The 19884-nt window shown below is 42.8% G+C and overlaps 1 protein-coding gene across 4 annotated transcripts in view; it reads right to left on the bottom strand.

The window, feature by feature from the left end:
- PSTPIP1 (proline-serine-threonine phosphatase interacting protein 1) overlaps positions 1–19884 on the bottom strand; it is a 57710-nt gene that overhangs the window by 5098 nt on the left and 32728 nt on the right. For all 4 annotated transcript variants that reach the window (XM_074601139.1, XM_074601140.1, XM_074601141.1 and 1 more), the window contains 10 exons: positions 16229–16263; positions 15057–15163; positions 13132–13194; positions 11999–12097; positions 10156–10201; positions 9250–9329; positions 6520–6618; positions 5781–5877; positions 2545–2629; positions 926–996 (listed from right to left, as the gene is read on the bottom strand). In XM_074601139.1, coding sequence (XP_074457240.1) covers positions 926–996; positions 2545–2629; positions 5781–5877; positions 6520–6618; positions 9250–9329; positions 10156–10201; positions 11999–12097; positions 13132–13194; positions 15057–15163; positions 16229–16263 — 782 coding nt within the window. The remainder of the gene's footprint in view (positions 1–925; positions 997–2544; positions 2630–5780; positions 5878–6519; positions 6619–9249; positions 9330–10155; positions 10202–11998; positions 12098–13131; positions 13195–15056; positions 15164–16228; positions 16264–19884) is intronic.

Here is a 19884-nt window from a genome sequence, read left to right as displayed (position 1 = left end):
AGCATGGGAGCAGCTGAAAAAGCTGAAGGCAGAGAATGTTTGCCATTCCTGTCTTGTCCGGGGAACGCTCTCCGCTCCATCCCCAGGCTATGAAAATTCAGCAGTAACTACCCTCAACTGCTCAACGTTGCTGCGTTGCCCTACATTTGCTGGAGCCTGAGCTGGTGCCTGGCAGGTCCAGCTGGTGTTTGATACCGCCGGAGAGTCTCCCCAGGCCGAGCACCAAATGCAGCAAGTAACATAGCCTGGGCTTCGTTTCTGGGTGCCCAGGCAGGCCTGACAAAGGAAATTGATTTGGGTATGTTTTAAAGCTGTTCTAAATCAGCTTTTTGTTTTCCTTTGGTAAGAATCACAGTTGAAATGTTTTTGGTTTAAGTCAAACCAATAAAAATGTTGTAAGCTGTTACTTTCTGCGTAAATGTTTTTGGTTTAAGTCAAACCAATAAAAATGTTGTAAGCTGTTACTTTCTGCGTAGTCAAAATACTGTTTTAAATGTTGTCTGATAAATGCCTAGTTGCAAGGGTTACAATAAAGACAGTGTAACTGCGAAACAAGAGGCATATTTGCATTCATAAGGCATGAATCTGGTCTGTTAAAAACTTTAGGTATTCCCTTGGGCTTTTCAGAAGTACCGTACTCTACCTTAGGAGAAAAGTATTATCTAAGTCAAACTGCATTGTTCTGAATGTACAGTTCCCCCTTGCCTAGACAGAGGTTTTGAAGATTATATGGATGATTTGGCACTTTAAACTGGGAAATCTGTTTAATACCCATCCAAGCTAAATTTGTTTCCAGACCACTCTTACTCTTGACTGCCAACATGTGAATATCTGCTGTACCATTTCTGCTCCGTGTGAAAGCTTGATTTAACAATGTGATCTAAAACAAGCACATCTGGTAAACTTATTTCCTGAAGAGGCATACCAAGAGGAGGGGCTGAAGGAGTGACGCTTTCTGTGTTGTTTTTGCTGCTTCCGTGCAGTAGTCCAGAGAATCTGCAGGACCAAGAGAAACCAATGACAAAATGAGTGAAGAGGGCTGGGTATGAGCATTCCTTCGTCTCAGCTGCCTGACTCAATCTTCCCTCCATCTGCTGCAGCACTGGGTAGATGTCACCTCTTCCTGTGGCTGTCTGCTTTCATTTATGATGTAGATATATTTATCTTCAGTTAAAAATATATTTCAAAAACACAGCAGAATACTGAACCATCAGCCATCACTAAATTGTGCATAAAACGCATCAGGTGATAGTATTTTGTTGTTAATCCAAAGGCTCATGATGCAAAACTCCAATTATTTCACAATATTAATGTGATGAGAATTATCAGTTGTTTATAAGAGATTACCATCTCTTTGTCTTTAGGGAAAACTCTGATACAATTTAAAACGCAAAGCTTGTATAAAGAACCTTTTTAAAAACTCTGAGTTTAAGTGAATTTTTAATTTTTATTTTTTTTTAAATCTATCCCTAGTAATTTTCTATATCGCAGCTGGGTGCAGGAGACTAAGTGAGAATGTGGGTTAGGACTCTCAAGCATAGGTAGAAATAGCATTGCATGCTTAAGGCATATTTAAAGGGTCTGATTTTTCAGCTGGTGAACACTCAATATTTCTGGAAAATGCACATCCGAACTCAGCGGTTTCTGAAAAACTCAGACTGAGTCTCTCTAGGCTGCTTACTCATGCAGAGCATGGTTGCATTCTAAATGGCAGCACAATTGTCTTCTGTAACTGTATAGGATGCAGCATTAGAACTCATTAGTATAGAACATCTGGATTCCGACTGAAAAACAAAGTATTGTGTATAAACCTTATCAGCTCACTAACAAGCCTGCACCACATTTTAAACGGGAGACCACAGCCCCCTCCTTGTCTTTGCCATGTAATAAGGCTTGTCAAAATATAAAGCTCTTCTGCTTTAAATATGATGCCATTCCCACTGTGAAATAGCCATTTAAGTATAAAATATTTAAACCAATAGATCTACCATGCTCTTCTGCTGATATAACTGCATCCATGCTACAGCATTTACCAGTATAAATAGATCAGAAAAAGAAAAATTGCCTCCCTAATCATCACAGTTATTCCGCTAAGTGTTTTTCGCTTTGGTCTAGCTGGAGAGAGCAGCTCTTTGTTGTGCTCAGCTGGGTGGTGCAGTGAGCCAGGAGGTATTGCTGGAAAAGACAGCTCTCCCCAGCCTTTGCTCCCAGCAAGATTCACCTTTGCCCTCTCCTGAACAAAGCGGTTTTGTTTCTGCGCGCCATGACTCACTAGGAAGGAGGAAATAAGTGAATGCTCTCCATTGCTGGCCAACTAATTGTTTTATGAACTCGTCCCCTGTCTCTCTTCCCACTAGGCCATGGCAAAATTACTCTGACCCTGGTTTTAATAGGTTTACTTCTGTCAAGTTATATTTATTGATATGTAGCTGCCTCTTGCTACAATGCAGGAAGTAGTAACTTTCCAGGTCCTGTTTCCTGTCATCATACGTTGCTGTTCATATGGAGAAATACCTATTCTGGGAGGCAAGGTTTGCCACTCACCTCTTCATCATCCCGCAAGACTGGGTTGGGCTGCTGTTGCTTCTGTTTGGTTCTCTGCTGTAGTAGTTCTCATATCCTATGGCATCTGCACCAGGGCAATAAAAATGAGATGTTCAAACAGGCAAAATTTTTTTCTCGCCCACCAGAATGCAACTGACAGTTGCGAGCATCAGGGGCAGCCGGACACGCTGCAGTACAGCCCCTGTCTGCGATCGCCTGCGATGTGGCTGGAGCAGCTCAGGGGGAGCTGGGGACTCCACAAAAGCCATTCAGGTGATTGTAAGCAGATATGTCCTTGATAGAAAGGCATGCCTGACCTGAGATGAGCACAGTCAAGGTCCTGAAGATCTATTCTAATAGCTGTGGCTAACCCTAATTAAGAAGGCAGTTTCCTCCATGACTATTTCCTCTGTTGCCTTAAAGCTCAGGATTTAAGGGAGCAGAGCACGGTCATTGAGAGCCTGGGACTGTGCTCATGATACAATTAGCTGCAGCGTGTTTTGTTTCTTTTTTTCTTAATGTATTGAGTCAGGAATTTTTGTCGGAGATGGGGACGTTTCTGAACATTATTGCCAGCAGCAATAACGAGCAATTTCCTGGTCTATGCTTGTGCTCGAGTGTCTCCCTAGCTTTCATATCTCCCCCATCCACCTCCTGAGAGCTGATCTGCTGTTTACCCAGAGATATTTGGTTTTGTTCTCTCAAACACAGTTATGTTACAGTTCCTTCACTCTCCCCTATGGTGTCATTAAGGGTGAAATTGAGACCATTTCCAAGTCTAGTTTTACAGATGGATTTGTTTATTTTTCGTCTCACAGCTCCCCGTGTAGTTGCTTAGAGCTGGTGGCCACACACCCTTTCTGCCTGCTCTGTGTTAAAGCCAAACAAACATGAGTAAACTCCGGGATACTGTATTACCTCAGTTCTGATACCAGCAAGTTAAGAAACACATTGGACTTGGGCTAAAGGTTGTGTTGACTTTCTCACGTTGGCTCAGCCAAGATCAGAAGCCTAGCAGGCACGTTCAGCTAGTGAGTGTGAAGAATCCTTACGCTCAGAAGAATTACTGAAGATTTTCAGTAATTAGGGACTTTTCTGTCTAATTTAAGGGTCTCCTATTACCTTTCTAGATTGTCACCTTGGTATGGTTTCTAGTCTATAATGCGTTGTAAGATTAGGTAGAAGAGGGGAGTGAACAGTAACATCAAGAGACAGAAAGTTTTGGTGAGGATGAGGGTCTCCTGCCACACAATGCAAAACCACACGTGGGTTTCCTCCTGCGTTTTGCAAATAAAGATACATCAACAACTCACCATGTGCTACTGTGCAAACTCATTAGCCAGAGCTGTGGAGGTACTAGGGTGTTACTTCCAGAAGTTATCACCTTCTAGAAGGTGTCAAAAAGACCCAACAAAAAAGCAAGTCAGTGGTTTCTTTGCCTTTCATACAGCTCTCAAGTGTTTTTCCCACCTATTTCTTATTAGAAATGAGTCCTGACATAGCCAAGAGCTGTTTGCAGAAAATTGCCTAGGTGACTGGAGAATGAGAAATCTCACATAGGAGAAGGAAAAAGAAAAAGAAAAAAAGAACCAACTGTAGCTGAGAATTGCAAATTTCTTAGTATGCAGAAGTTGTTTCACACTGTTGCAAGGCACAGTTCTCCCTTCTGCCAGTGAAAGTGTAGTTTTTCCTTGGTAAATGCTCCTATATCAGTGAATTTAAGTCCCCTATGTGAAGAAGAATAAACTATAGCAGCAAAATGGCATCCAGTGCACCAGTATCAATATATTTGTTTTAAAACATGCCCGAAATCCTAGTTCTTAATCATCATAGGTGTAATGACAGAAAGGATGAGTGAAAAACAGGCCCCAGATAGCTCAGTGCTGCGTTAGGGGCAGCATCCAGCTCTGCTGGAGACGTCCCTGGGGAGTAGTTGCGGCCAACTCTGAGCTCTGCCGTGAAACCAAAGGGGTGTAAGCTGTTCCTGTACGAGGTAATTATCCCTTGGGACAGAGTATTCATACTGCTGATGTTTGTACCTATACAACTCCTAGCATGGAAGGTTTTTATCAGTATAAAATTTCCTTATGCCAGTATAGTTTATTCCCCATTGAGAGTGGAAGTAAGCTGTATTGACGCTGCTGAGGAGGGATTTTCTCTTTGGTATAGCAGTGTGATGTTAGAGCAGATAGTGGAAGTGAAACAGTATCTGTGCACAAATTAAAAAAAAAAATAAAGGGAGGAAGAGATCTTTTCAGCATAGATATGTGTCATCAGCTAACGAAGAGATGAAACAGGGGTTTTTCTCACCTTTTACAAGGGCTGTGAATCTTTCTTTACTGCAGCAGCTGCACAGAAGTGCAAGCATTCTCTCAGTCTATAAAAATCCTGTGCTGCTTGTTGAAGTAAGAGGGTGTGGTTTGTGTTTGGACATTTGAAACATTAGCTAGGTCTCCCTTCTGGTGGTGTTTTTGGAGAACTCCTGCCCCAGAGCAGCGTGTTTTCATTTTATAACTGTGTTTTCATTTTATAACTGCTCTTAGCTCTTGCTGTCCCAGTCTCCGTTTCAGCCCAGAGGTTCTGATCACTGAACTCATTGAAAAGGCTGCTTTGGCTTGAACGGGCAGCATCTGTGAACTTTACATTGCTTCTGCATGCTGGAGAAAAGCCAATTTCATTCAAAATTTCCCCCAACTAGGGTCTTGCCCTTATACAAACAACTTCCTGAGAAGGACAAAGGATGTTATTCCCTATTGGGCAGGGGGAACAAAACAGAATACAGAGTCTGGTCTTCTCTGTGCTGCAAATGAAGAGGCAGCACCACTGTTGAGGGGACACCAGGACGCAGTTACACCATAAGTTGGCTCTGACTTGTCACCACTGCAGGAAATTGAGGTTGCCATCTCTGCAAGGCAGTTTGCCACCTCCTCAGCAGTGCCCGTTCAGCTGTACTGTGAAATGAGCCTGGTTGAAAAACCAAAACAACTTTTTTTTTTTTTCTTTTTCTTCTTTTTCGGAGGATTATTTTTAACCTGGATCATTCAGCTATCCCACTTGCAGTGCCGCGCAGGGAGTGATGGCAGCACAGTGAGGGGGAAGTGAGCTGTGGTGGGTGGGAATGAGTAGCCGGAGCAGAAGCTCCTCCAACTGGCTTCACCCCCAACGGACGTGTACTGCACAACTGCAGCCTCAGCCCAATGGGTGACTCATCTGGTGAGACCAATACGAATAATTACCTGGAGGTTGTGTCCCTGTCATTTTAGTCTTAATGAAGTAGTCTATGTCTGACTCGATGATGCAGTTCTCCAAGCTTACCCGAACCTCTTCATACAGCTACAAAACAGAACCCAAGAACCTAATTTAATTTTTAACATTTCACATTGAATTAACAATTAATGCTCTTCTAATACTTTTCCCCTTAAGAGACACTTTATACTTGGCACATGTCTGACCTGGATGGCTTTTTGGCCTGTCCCCTGTGCAAACATTCTTGTGAACACAAATGTTTGTTTGTGCTCTGGATATCCTTCTAAGCAAGGAGGACAAAGGCAGTCCAGGGCTTTTCGATGCAATTAGGAAATTACTAGCAGGAAACAACCATTCAAAGGCAGAACTAGTGTATTCTTTATGTCTTCCAATTTTGAGACCATGACTGAAAGTTGTGCCTGAGCCCAAATATGCTTGACTGAGCATTCTGGTAGCTGGAAGCATTTTCCAACAAACTGAGGGGAGGAGACATCTAAGTGTCACCTAGTGTGACACAGACCATCTACATCCAGGCATATATCTGGTTTACATCTAGAGGGAACAAGCTAGATTGAGAATACTCCCCCTCTCACTAAACATGCACAACAGCCAGTTTGCTGGCAACAGCCAGCATGTGCAGAGAAGGGCAAGATAGTGCTGTGTTGTCAGAGCACTCCTCCTCCTCCTCTTCCTCCTCCGCATGTGAAGCTGCTTGGCAGGTGCCCCTACCTCATCATCCTTCACACACTGCATGGAGAGCTGGTTGCAGTGAACCCACAGGGAGTTGCGGAGGATGGTGATGCGGTCGCACTCCTGGAGCTGGAAGACCTAAAGTCAAAGAGGAGATGTGAGGTAGCCTCGTGGTAGTTATTTATTTGCATTGCAGGCAGCAGCAGGGCTGGGGGTCCTCTGGGCCAAGTTTCTATGTCTGCAAACCGTTCTGAAGGATCCTTTTTAAAGGATTTCAGAGTCAGGGTCCTATCTGCCCATCGCACTGAGGTCTTGATGTTTGACAGATCAGCAGAGTACTGGCATGAAACGGTTGTATTGATGCTAAAGGTAGAGCCAAAAATATACATCTCTGCCTTTTAAAACCTCTTTCCAAACTTTTCTCTTTTAAAACTATTTGAGGCTCTCTGGACTTTTTTCTGTTCATTTCTAAGATTATTTTCGTGGTAAAGAGAAGGCATTTTTCTTTCTTCAGAGTTTATTCCTTTCCTTCATTGGTCTGATTTTTCTCATGTTGTTGCACAGCTTGGGAAGAATGAAGGAGGAAGAGAGAGGAGATGTGTGAATTCAGTTTGGGGAAGAGGCAGATAAACTCTTTCTTTAAAAACACTGGGGGAAAAAAAAAAAAGACCATGATCTCTAAATTCTGCTGTTATAAGTAGAACATCAATTTTTGGTTTTCTATGAGGTGTGAAAAGCTCAGATGCTTTCAGCCATCTGTTTCCATCTCCATTTGCTAGTAATTATGTCCAGAACATCACAAATGTATACAATATTCAGCATAACATTGTTGGGTACACTGCCTGCCATCTAATATCTTACCATCTGAAAAAAAAACCAGAAAAAAGTCCATCAGGGAGTCAGCTGTCATTGGGACCAGTTTCTGAGAGAAGAAGCTTTTAAAGAGAACCTGAAGGGTAGAGAATGAGTATTTCGATATCCATTCTGAACAAAAGCCTATGGCTGGAGCCTAGGCCCTTCGGGTCTGCTGAAATAGCACGAGAACCGACTGGGAATTTTCCAGGTAAATGGTTTCCTGTCGGGAAATGCAGCTTATCAGAGGGAAGTGTAGTGACTTGGCTTGTCGAGCCCTTTGCAAAGGGCAGCTGGACATTGTGTTAGACACATCCCTCAAGCCCCGTCGGCTTGTGCGACAGACTGCTAGTGAACCTGGGCATCTCATGCCAAGGAATATGGCTCAGCCCCTATGACAAAGGTTGTCCCAGTGCTGCCACTTGCCAGCCAAGATTTTCAGGCTGTGGATGTGCAGCACTCGGCTAGAGAGCTAACTGACCTTGGGACTTCCGGATTCCCCACTATGCAGACAGAAGTTTGGGATCTTAAGCTGCTTTTGTACTAGTTACTAGTTTTAAGTGCCTCAAGAAAAATCTATCAGTTCTTCTGTCTACAAGCACTTCAGAAAGGAGGCGTTAAGGATGCCCTTGGCCAGGCCAGAAGCTCTGTGGGCTATTCAGAATTTAGCCATGTGGGAGAAACGAAGTGGTTTAGGTTGTGGAACTCTTTGCTTGTTTGTTGGCATTTTAAGAAGGGGGAAAATGTGCATCTTGGGAAAATTAAGGCTTGGCACAATTTCTATGGAAAGTCTGCTGTGCCAGCCGTGCGACTTTCCAGTCCTCCCAGATAAGGGAATATTTAAGAGGAAGCAGAGAACTGGAAAGCTATGCTCCTGGCATTTTATTTTATGTGGAAATAAAGCCTGCAACAAGTAAACATAGCAAAATCATACTTTAGCAGATGGCGAAATGTATTTGAAGGATTAGTATGACCAAATGTGTGGCTGATTTGGATGTCAACCAGCTCCTGTAAATTGTTGTGCAAAACTTAGTAGCCAAGTACAAATCTCCTTGTCCATCCTCAGCACGATGGAAATAGAGACTTTTCCACTACCACCTTTCAGTTGAAAGATTGCTCTGTGACAGAGGGCAAATATTCTTGCAGGTGAATGTAAAGCGCTGTGCAAAATATTCTGAGTGGCTTGGATATTTTTGCTCTCAAAATGCTACAGTACATACTTTTTAGGTTAGCCAGAAAAATTCATTTTTAGACTCCATTGAACTTGTGAGATTCAAAAAAAAAAAAAAACACCCACAAAAAAACCAAACACAAAAACCTCTTGTGCGTTACAAGAAGCCATTCTGGAAGCCTCTTGGAAAACAATCTAAAGGGAATCTTGTTTGTTCGTTTTTAATGGATTTGTTGAATTCTTCTTGTTTCGTTTGAAGTTCATTCTTTTAAACTAAAAATGAATTTTCATATTAGTTTCATGTCAGTTGATTTTCGTACTCAATTTACATTTTGTCACAAAGCAGTTATTTGAGAAACGACCTTATCTTGGCTGTGATAGAAGACCATCCCTAAAGCTAGTGTATTCTTATGGTAAGTTGTGGGTGAAAACTGGCAACAAAAGCTTGCAAATAGATTGTACCAGTTCATATATTGCTCCACTTCTCACACCTCTGCACTTATTCCTTTCTTTTATGTTTACCTACATATGCTGAGCAAGCAAGGACAGTGTAAGCAAGTGAGACAGCTAGCAGCTATTTCTAAATCAATTCTAGTTTTTGCAGTAGTTTTGCAGACATCTACTGAGACTCCACGTAAAGCAAACAGCAAAACCCTTGGGACGATATCTCAGGTCTCAGACTGATACCTGCAAGTAGGATAAAATAAAGAGCACACAAATATATTGCTGCAAAAGTCAATGTTTACCTCGCAGGTTTTGATATGTTCCTGTTCCCACTCTGTCCTGACCTTATCCAGCTGTTCAATGTTCTGTTTGTACACGTTCTCTGTAAACACAGACACACATAATAGAAACCCAACAGTTAGGAAAAAACATGAGATAGTCTTTCTCTTTTTCCTTCTATTAGGACTTTGCTGAGGTTCTTGCACTTTAGGCCTGTGATTTTCTGGAGTATTGCAAGAATGTGTGAGCTTGAAAGTGGTGGGCCACAAGGATATTTGGGGTTTTTTTCTTTGCAACTTTATACCAGAGTAAGGATTCATCTATAAACTTTACAGTGGGAAATAACGCCAATCAGAGATGAAGAGCCTGGACCATGCTTGGGCGCTGAGCATCCTTAGGCTCTTTCCATGCTGAGCCAGCCAGGTAAGCCATGGAATTTAGTGTAAACTTTTACGTGAGCAGTGAGGGACAAGTCTGAACTCATGAACCACCTCAGGTGTCTGCTGGCCTGTCCTTGTGGACACAGGCTGTGTTTCTGGATGGAGAATTCTACCATGTTCACGTGCAGGGAACCTGGGGACTGTGTATCTCGTTTGGGCTGGATGATGGCAATCTGTGTGTCATTCTTTTGTGCTTTCAAACTTCCTTCAAGGAGAGCTTTTCTTTCCTGGGCAAAGTCCCTAAAGGAAGTCTTCTATAAATTCTTTAACGAAAGCAGGACTCTTGCATTTTCACAAAGAAAAATAAAGGTACATGACTATCATATTGCAAGGTTTTTAGAAGCTTCTTCATTAATCTTTGTGTAGGTGGCTTCGGGAAACTGGACTTCTAACAGAGCCTGGTTAATTTGGATGGTCATCTATCAAAATCAGTGTGCTGGTGGATCTTTGCTGAGAAAAATCTTAGTTCAGTTGCAAATATGGCATCACCTGCTTCATTTGCTGCATCTCTGCATTGCTTGGCTTTGTTCTGGCTCTGAAAGAGGAAAAGAAATACCCAAATTAATTTCTGACCATATTTTTTTGCTTCTGCTACAGTTTTTTTGCTGTCTGCTCCCTTTCTCCTTCTAGGGAAAAGGCTTGAATTTGCAAACGCTTCTTGGCTGTCCCACCTTTATGTATAGTTCTGTCAAATGTGTGCTATGGAGAAGAAGGGACCAGAATTTCACAGATGCAGCCGCAGGTTCACTGACTTCAAGGGAAATCTGGCAATTTACACCTTTCCATTCAGACACGCCTGCCACAGGGGCTCAGTGCTAGCGTGATCCAGCCTGAAGCTTGTGTCTGCTGGCTGAGTTGTTTTTTCTCAAGTGTTTGATGTGCTTTTCTAATAGATATTTATAAGCAGAAATAAACAGGAGTTAAAATTCTTCATCTTCCGAGCTCCTCGTGTAATACACAGATGAAAAGAACACAGCCTTTAAAATACTTAGCAAATGCCAGATTATTTCCCGTAACAACTCAGAAGCCTAAAAGCAAAATTCACTCTAAGTAGCACTTCTCTTTTTTAAAAAAACCTGCAGCTTTTAACAAATGAAAATACAGCTATTACTGACAGCTCTGTACTCCCAGGTCTTTCTGCACAGATGGTGATGACAGTACATTAATGCACGGCTCTAGACATCAGTATCACACATTCTTCCATTCTGCCCTTCAAGACAAGGCTCAGGTAGGGGTTCTTATGACCATATTCCTCATCACAGCTGGTTGGAAAATGCGTAGTAAGCTGGGAACATAAGCTTCATTCTTATTTGCTTCCTGGCCCAAACTGTTTGGGAGTGCTGTGCAGAATTAAACAGCTGACATGTTTCTTGTCAGATGCCTCTCTGCATTTCAAATGTGCTGGCATGTGTGTGGAAGTAACGGCAATGAAGCACCCCGGGATCCTTCTGCATGAAAGGAGCTGGGTCAGATTTTGACGCCAGTGAAGTCGCTAAGTGTTCTGGCAGAATTTCACTAGGGCCAGGGTTTCATCCCCTCTGTGCAGCTAAGATGTGGAGGGTTTTGTTCATCAAAGATGAGCGAATGCTGGAAATAAAATGTAAAGTTCTGATGCTGTTTTTAGAATCTCCATCCCCCCGCTCCTTGAGATGATTTTTGATCCTTTTTGCTTACACTGCACTGATTTTTATCGAGCCAAAGGGAGTTCATTTATTTTGTTTTCTCCATCTGTTCCACGGTAAAATGTTCCCATTAAAAGTTAGTGAATTGTCAGCTACAAGTATCAAGACGATGCAATGAAGGACTGCAGTGCCTTAATTTCCAATGATTTATTTTTGAGTTTGTAAATTTAGTTGAAATTAAACTAACCATAAGGAGAAAAATGTTGAAGAAAAATATGCATTTTAATGTAAGATACTATGCCTACCAAATGTAAGCGACCAAAAGGCAAGACTAACTGCATGACATACTTCTGACTTGTTTCTTTTTTTATGAATAATTTTGGAGAAAAATGTCATTCAGTTTCCCTGCAGGAATCATAGAACAATTAGATTGTAGCCTGGGATAAATTAATTAGATAACTGAGTCCCTTCCAAGCGTTTTTAAGAACACTTGGCCTATTGCAGAACAAGATCACAGTTACCAAAGGAGTTTGTGAAGGAAGAATTCCTTGGGAAGGTGCTTTGTTTTAATTTCGATTCTAAGGGGTTAATTAGAAGGGAAAGCAGCCCCTGGCATCCTGCAGAATGGGTTGTTCAATTGTATTCTCTTGTACCTTGAAGAGGAAAAAAACCACAGTTTTCTTTCTAAATAGTACTTTTATCTGAGGTACCTTTTCTGTTTGCTTTTGGTTGCCTGAAGCACTTGTTCGTTCAAAGGATTGCTCCGCCTCGTCCGCCTCCTTGCACTTCTGTTCATAGGTCTTCTTTGACTGTATCAAAATGAAACCAAATGTGAGGGTTTGGGTTAGGGAGCAAGGCTGGGTTATTTCCAGTGTCATGTTCTAGGCATTTTCTGGTTTGCGGTCAGTCTGGGGGAGCAAATCAGTGCCCAAGTTGGGGCAACAGAAAAAATTCCCAATGACACCGTAAGGAGATGGAGCAATAGACCTGGGAAATTGGGCGTAAATCAGGCCCTTTTCTTGCAGCCCCAAAATAGTTTGCTTTGTACAATTGCAGCCAACTCCTGGCAGGGGTGGTTACGGATTCACAGGCAGTGCTAGCACCATCGGTGCATCAGGCGTCTGTCCCAGCTACAGTGTAGAGACAAAATTAGGAGCACACATTCCCAGGGTGCCAGTGTCATTTCCACAGTGTGACTTGGAGCATCAGGTGGCCGAAGTCGGTGTGTTGCCTTGCCCATTGCTCCAAGCTGTGAGACAGAGCCAGCACACATAGGTAACAGTCTCTGTGCAGCCCTCAGAAGCAAAAGAAATCCTTATTTGCACCAAAAGACCTCCCCGTCTTAGAGATTCACTTAGAACAACCACATTTAAATAAAAATTGCTAGTACAGTTCCAGCTGTAGCACTGATGGGTCTGCAACTACTTTTCTTTAGAGGCATTGGAAACCAAAACCAGCTGCCTGCAGTTCCTGTACCTGCAAGCTCTCCAGCTGGAGAGCTTTCCTCCTGTTTACAAGATTCCCTCACTGTTTTTAAAATTGTATTTACACAGACTGAAAAATTGCATTTGCTCCTGGAAGTACCCTTGCCTAGAAAGAATGAAATCCTGTTTGACCTCGGGCATTGTTCATTCCACATTAACTTTCTGATTTAATTCTGACTCTTCAGTGTGCGCAGCAGGGAAGATTAGCTTCCTCCTCGTAGAAGGCATCTCTCACACACGCTTTTGCACTCTTTGACACTCACACATTCTTGACGTAGGTACATGTAATAGAGATTTCACCCTGTCTCACACTGGAGACAGTTTGCATGAAAAAACCTGCACAAAACCTCCTTGCTTACCTCCATTGTTTTCTTATAATGGGACAATTTGCTCTTTTGCATGCGCTCCATCGCAGACTCATACTGTAAGAAACACATGGAACTAAGCATTTTATGCTTTGGACTTTCACCCCCTCCCCCTTTTTTTAGGGGCAGCATTAGGAAAGCCATTGTTAGCGCCTTTCTATGACCCACGTGCCTGCGGGGAAGATGATTTCACTCTGCTTTTCTGCTTTTATAAATGACAGGTTTCTAAGTGACACAGAGCATAGAAGTGCCAGGTAAAAAAATAATCCAAGATAATTCTGCTTCAGTTGTTTCTATTAATAGCAGAGAGGATGTAGATCTTCATTTTCTTCCTTCCCCCCACCCCCTTTTTTTTTTTAAGGAGATTAACTGGCGTAACATCCATTCACAATCAAAAGCTTGATCCCACGTCTTTGCAGACCAAACCACTGTCCCACCCACGTGAGCAAGGGGAGTTGCCCATTTTAAATACACACAATTCCTGTGTAGTTTATATTCCATTGCTTCTGGCAAATTTGTGCTTGATGCGATTTGATTTCCTTTTCGTCATCTGGCTGGTGTTGGAAGGACAGTGCTGAATTCTCTTTTGTGGCTTTTGTTGTGATATGCTCAGCCTTATGTGACAGTGAGATATGCTCTTACTTGGCAGGGTATGGGTTTCTTCAGTGGGGTGTTTGGCCCTTTAATCTTTATATTCTAATCAAGCAAAACTCTTTCCAAGGCTACCCAGAGGCTTGCCTCACATTGGGCTAAATAGCACAGTCCTGAGAGCAGCTACAGTGAAACACAAATCACAGCATTTTGGGCATTTACCAAAAATGATGACACCATCTAGCATGTCTAATGTTGACTTTCTCACAGCCACATGCTGGACAGAGAAAAAAAGCCTGCCTAAGACTCCAAAGCAGTTTCTCCCTTTTTTCCAGGCCCTTTTAACTCTTTCCAGTTCAGTTCTAGTGTTATTGTTTTCAACAGGAGAGAAAGCCTCTGTCTTTGCAAATCCTAGTGGCACAGTGGCGGAGGGGGGATACAAATGCTGATGAACTAGATGCACACTGTCTTTGTATGCCTTATTTGCTTCATCAGATCACCGAGAACCCAAATCTCAGTAGCAGCACTGGTTTTACCCACTCTCATATTCAGAGTTCTCTGCTATTACAAGTTCCCGTGTGTCAGGGTTGTAGACACAAGATTTTTATGGCATTGGATAATGGTCATATGCATTTTCATTTGTTTAAAATTAGCAAAGAAGTGGATGTTTTATTTTAGCCCTCCATCAGTCAGTGCTTTCAGTGTTAAGTGACTGTCTCATCTTTGCCTTCAACCCTGTGGGACCAGAGAAGGTGTAAGGGCGACCACTGTTGTCTCTATTAAGAGCTGCTTTTTCAGGGGACTTAGAGCTTGGTAAGATCATAGGGGTTGAAATGGCGTTAAATATATTCAAATTTTTGTTATACAGCATGAACTAGATGCTATTTACTCCACGTATTTGTAATTCAGCAGATGTTGGTGTTGCATTCAGCATGATAATAATTTGCTTTTATGTTTTTAAACATTTGTGTTACCCCTTTGTTTTAGTACGTGTTGGAGATCATGCAGGATCATACCAAAGAATCCAATTAGCAAGTGTATAAAAAAGAGAAAAGGAAGGATTAAGTTCTTAAGGGAATAATAATAGTATCTGCAGTTACACTGGAGAGAGTAAAAGTGACTAAAGCCTGTCTCCTGAGTTCAGGACACTAATTTATTTCCAGCTGGGATCAGAAAGAGATTTTCTTCCACAGTCTAGTATATGGAGTGAACAGGGCACACTGGGCATGTTTTATCATCTTTTGCAGTATTCACAGCCTATGGCTGGAGACAGGTCATCCGCATGGACCATTGACCCGATCTGTTTCAACATTTCTCTAGTTCCTCACCTTTTTTCTTTGCTCCTTCTGTCTTTCTCGGAACTCCTCTATTCCTTTCAGTTCATCCTTCAGCATTACTGCCAGCTGGATATGAGAGTTTCCAACGCTTTCGATTTCTAAATCAAATCAGAATTCATATACAGTCAGGGAAAAGGCCTTTAAATATGAAGTCACATTTTTTAGGAGATGTTTCTGGGATGTGGCTGCTGTATGAGTTGTCATGAGCAGGGCAGCCTTACAAAAGGCCTCCCTATGTTTCTGCATGCACTGACATTGCCTACATCCCTGAATAGGGCTTATTGCAGGTCCTCCCAGTGCTTGCAAAATGCATGGGCAAGGCTCCTCGCTGCGGAATTGGAGCACCCACTCAGAGCAGCTTTGGCAAGTGCAGAGCCAGCTGCATTTCTTCATAGCCCCATTTACCCCCTTTCCTTCTGGGGCTGGAGGTCAGATGTGGCGCAGAGGGAGGGAAGGAGCTCTGATCTCCACCATCACCCCCTGTGTCTGCTGGATTGCCATCGCTCTTGGGAGCTGCTTGCCAGTTGCGTTCAGCCTTGCACAAATGCCATTAGACGAGGTTGCAAGCTGAGAATTTCCAAGGGCCAGGAAAGATGGATTGAATTTCAGAGCACCTGGCTGATGCTGTTTGAAGTGGCTGGTAACTTCTCACATTTGTCGGCTTTGGTGCCCTCTGAAATAGAATCCCACGTTTTCCAGAAATGTTGAGCTCCCCCACCCAGTTTCTAAAAATACCTTAATTCACCAGCTGCTTTTCAAAAGGGTGTTTTTATCTAAACAGCAGGTGCTGGTAGCCAGGTACACTGTCCTATTGGCTATGACGGTGTTGCGTTTCCTGTGTGTGAAAGGTTTTCAGCCTTAGGCACATTTAGAAAACATGCTGGTTTGATGTCAGAGGTGTGCAGAAGAGAGAACAGGCCTGATGTTTTGTGGCTTGATACACATAAAACTAACTTGAGGAACGAGCCATTTTCTTTGCCACCAGAGAGTGGACTGAGTGCCCAGCCTTGGAGGACTCCCAGTTGAGTGTCCTCCACTCTCCACACTTACAGACTAGGATAGAATAGTTGAAAACAGAGGGGGGAAGAGGATGAAAGACCCCAGAGGGGATGAACACGTGTGCCTGTCTTACCCACGTAAGAGAGGAAGATATAAATACTCACGTTGCTTGAGCCTCTCAAATGCTGCCTTCAGGGTGCTGTGGGGCAGAAACAAGTGCACTTTATTAGCATAGGCTTCTAAGGATGAGTAGTGAATCTAGAGAAAAAACTGTCCCTCAGAATCTCAAAGATCCACATAGAGATAAAACTCTTAATAGTCTTGTAATAAAGGTTGACCATGCTAACAAGTACAATAGCATCAATCTGTTTACCATCAGGAAATACAATAAAATGCTCCATGAAGCAAGGAATTGCGCTACTCCTTATGTGCACCCTCTTTTTTAATCCCACTGTATTTGTGACTGTGGACGTTAACAGACATGTCTCTATTCTTGCACCTTTCCAATGGATACACGTCAACAGAATGAAATGAAGATGGTCAAGGGGAACTGGGTTTTGGAGCACTAGTCTGAAGGGTAGAGCGAAACCAGCTCCACCCTCCGTGTTGCATGCAGCACCAGCATTTTTTTCCTCCTCAGTCACCCTTGAAGCTAGAGCAGCTCTGCTATGCAGCATCTTCCCTACTATGCTTTCCGAGCACCCCCATGTGGCTCTCCTTTAAAAGACACAAATGATGCAGACAGCCGACGGAGGCTTTGAAACCCTGATGTTCCCAGGGTGTTTTGGCATCCCAGAAGCACAGTATGAATAAACCATGCTGTGAAATCCGGCCTCGGTGCTGGGCTGTGAAGCACAGCATGGAGATGAGCAAAAAGAGATGTTATGCTGCTCGTCCTGATGGACCTACATAACTAAGTGGTCCTATAATGTAGAGTTGCGGAAGAGCACGAAAAGGTAACGATAGATTGTCTTATGTCCTGTTTTTTGGCAAGCCAGAGTCCATTTTGAGAAAGCAGCAGAGATACCAGCATAGAACTGATGCGAGTGGAAAGAGCATAGACTGTAAATGGCATTTTCAACTTAATAATTTCCTCTAGCTCTGGGTTTGCCGGCTGGCAGAGCATTTGTATACACAGAAGCCAGGGCTGAGGTGTGATTTGGAGGTTTTTCAGATTTAGAAATCATCTCTTCAAGACCCAGAGTGTGTTCTTCTCTGAAGGAGACAGTTCTGGGATCTCCTTGGAGCCCTGGTCTACCCTAGGCTGGAGCCCAGGGGAAAAGCCTGGTAATGAAGACCCTGCAGTCTCCCTGGCTGAAGGCTGGCTACCAGGAGAGCCCAGAAGAGGACGCTTCCCAGCCATGTGCAACTGCAGATGGGTAGGGAAATCCTCTATCTCGTGGGCCATTTCAGAAGTCTTAAGAGACACATGAAGGATCCTAATTGCCCTGTGTTAATTTAGGCTGGACATCTGTTTGCTAATCAAAGTTGCTCTCCCAGCAGCAACGCTGCCTTGCCAGGCGTAAGAGAAATGCACAGGCGAGGGGAAAGGCTGAGCCTGTCCTCAGCAGTAACTGCCCTGCAATCCACTTCCAAATCTAAATTTGTAGAGCTATAGGGAAAAGACTTTCAGCCAGAAACGATGAGTGTTGAGCTAACTGTTTGATTCTTCCAGCTTTCAACTAGATTTGTTGTGGTGTATCTCCTGAGATAAGTCAGGGAAAACATGCTAGATTGAGTATTTTTCAGTATCGTCCTAATAATACTTAAACATTTTGAAGGTTCATTTTACAATAAAAGAGTCTGGCATGAAATTTTGATGGAAACCGAATTTTCACAACACAAAGGAAATAAACAGTTTTCTTTCCAGCTAAGTTAATTTAAAAAATTGAAATTCCTGAAATAGGTAAATACTGTAATTTTAAAAATAGGGGACAGTTGCAAACTGCACGTACACTTTTCATGCTGTATTGATCTGTTGTTCCCAGAGATTTTTTTCCCTTGCTGCTGGTGATTCTGGTTATGCAAAGACTGGCAAAATTGCTGTAGTGGGTACTGAAAAATAGCGCTTTCTCAGTATATATCAAGGACAAAATCAATTTGCTTCTTTTTTGGTCCAAGCCTCTGAGCTACCAGAGTAGTTCCTGATCATAAGCCATACATGAAGCTTTTCTCCTTTTTGCTGGCTCTCTCTAAGGACCAGTGTGTCTTCTGGTATAATAATGCATCTGGCTATGAGCTGGAGAGAGACTGATTTGCCCCTTGCATGGTCTCTAATGGCCTTTTCAGAAAGCTCTGGCCTTTTGCTCCTTGTATGAGAGATTTGTCCAACCAACTCCCCAGCTGCTGAGTGGGGCAAGACCACAGTCCATAAATAGATTGAAATATGCTTAAGCCATTTCCTTCCTTATTTTTGTAATAATTTTCTAAAATCAGTGAATCGGCTCCCCCATCCTTATGGGGCTTAAGGGAGTAGCAAATATGTCATTGTGCCAAGTTATGTGTGAGAGAGAACAAATAAATCAAAATTTGACCCATGGATCCATCAGGTATTCCTTGATGGCTTCTGGGCTGCGAGGATGTGCTGGCTGCACCAGCAGTGCTATAGATTAGTTCCTCGTTGCTGCTAAATGCTCTGATTTTATCAGTGAAATATATCATTTCAGTGCTTTGGAGGCTTTAACGGAAGCAGCTCATGCAGCAGACATACAAGCAAGTTTTAATTTTGCCTGTGCTGTTTTGTGTGTACAGTATCTATTACCTACTTCTTCTGGGGGGGTTTGACTTTCTAATAGGATTGATAAGGGCTTTATTCTGAAGCATCCAAAGTGAGGATATCTCACTCTCATGGATACTTTAAAAGAGTGTTTTATCCTCTCAGTATATTATGCCACTTAGCTTTATGGTAGTAATTGGGTTTTTTTGTTTGTTCTGTGGCCAAATTAGAAAACCTGGGGTTGAAAATAATTCAAGCAAAACTGAAAATTTGTGATTTTCCTCTTTTCTTTTTTCATTTTAGTTTTGTTTTTTTTTTAATTGCTCACTTCTGACATTTCCATGTAAATTCTGGAAGACTGTTAAACCGCTCCAGCTAAAGACAGAGCACCAGCCTTCCCTTTGGGCATCCCTACATGGAGCCTCCTGCAGATGCCTCATTGAAAATGGGGCCGAACACAAATTTACTGTGCGTGTTTGTTAAACGACTCCCCCTTGGACACTTAAAGATTGGATTTGTCAAAATGAATTTCTGGTGGAAACAGGATTGACTTTGAATCCGGAATAACGGGGACCAGGCAGAGCCTGTGCAACAGCCACTCTGCAGCAACTTCTGGTGATTTTTGCCATCTAGTGGCTAAAATATTCTTACCGTTTTCTGGAATAGCCACCCTGGCTTCATTTGCTGTAGTCTCCCGCTACTCGAGTAGAGCGGAATCGAGCTGCTCTTGTAAAATGTGCACGTTTCAGTGTTCGTTTTTTCAAGTGGAGGGGGAGAAGGAGAATAGCCGAGCTTTAGGGGAACAGGGGAACCAAGGGGAGAAGCTCATCACAATAAAGCTCACCCATTGTTTACCATTCTTGCTCTGTGGATTGCAAAATACTTGCCAAAGTGAACTTATCCAAATCTACCCAGCACACCAAAGCTGAAAAGGCAACTCTGCCTCTCTAGGGCACTGACCACTAGTCCCAGTGGCTCTCCTTTAACAGGATAAACATTTACAGAATGCATCATTTGGGAGCTTGGTTTGATTTTTCTCCCAGCGGAACCCATCCCCTACTTTCAAGGCAGAAAATGCATCCTGTATTTGGGCAGAGGAGCCTC

The sequence above is a fragment of the Larus michahellis genome, chromosome 9 (assembly GCF_964199755.1).
Source record: "Larus michahellis chromosome 9, bLarMic1.1, whole genome shotgun sequence".
NCBI classification, from domain to species: Eukaryota; Metazoa; Chordata; class Aves; order Charadriiformes; family Laridae; genus Larus; species Larus michahellis.
Note: the sequence above shows the minus strand (reverse complement) of the source record. Positions and strands in the feature narration are given on the sequence as shown.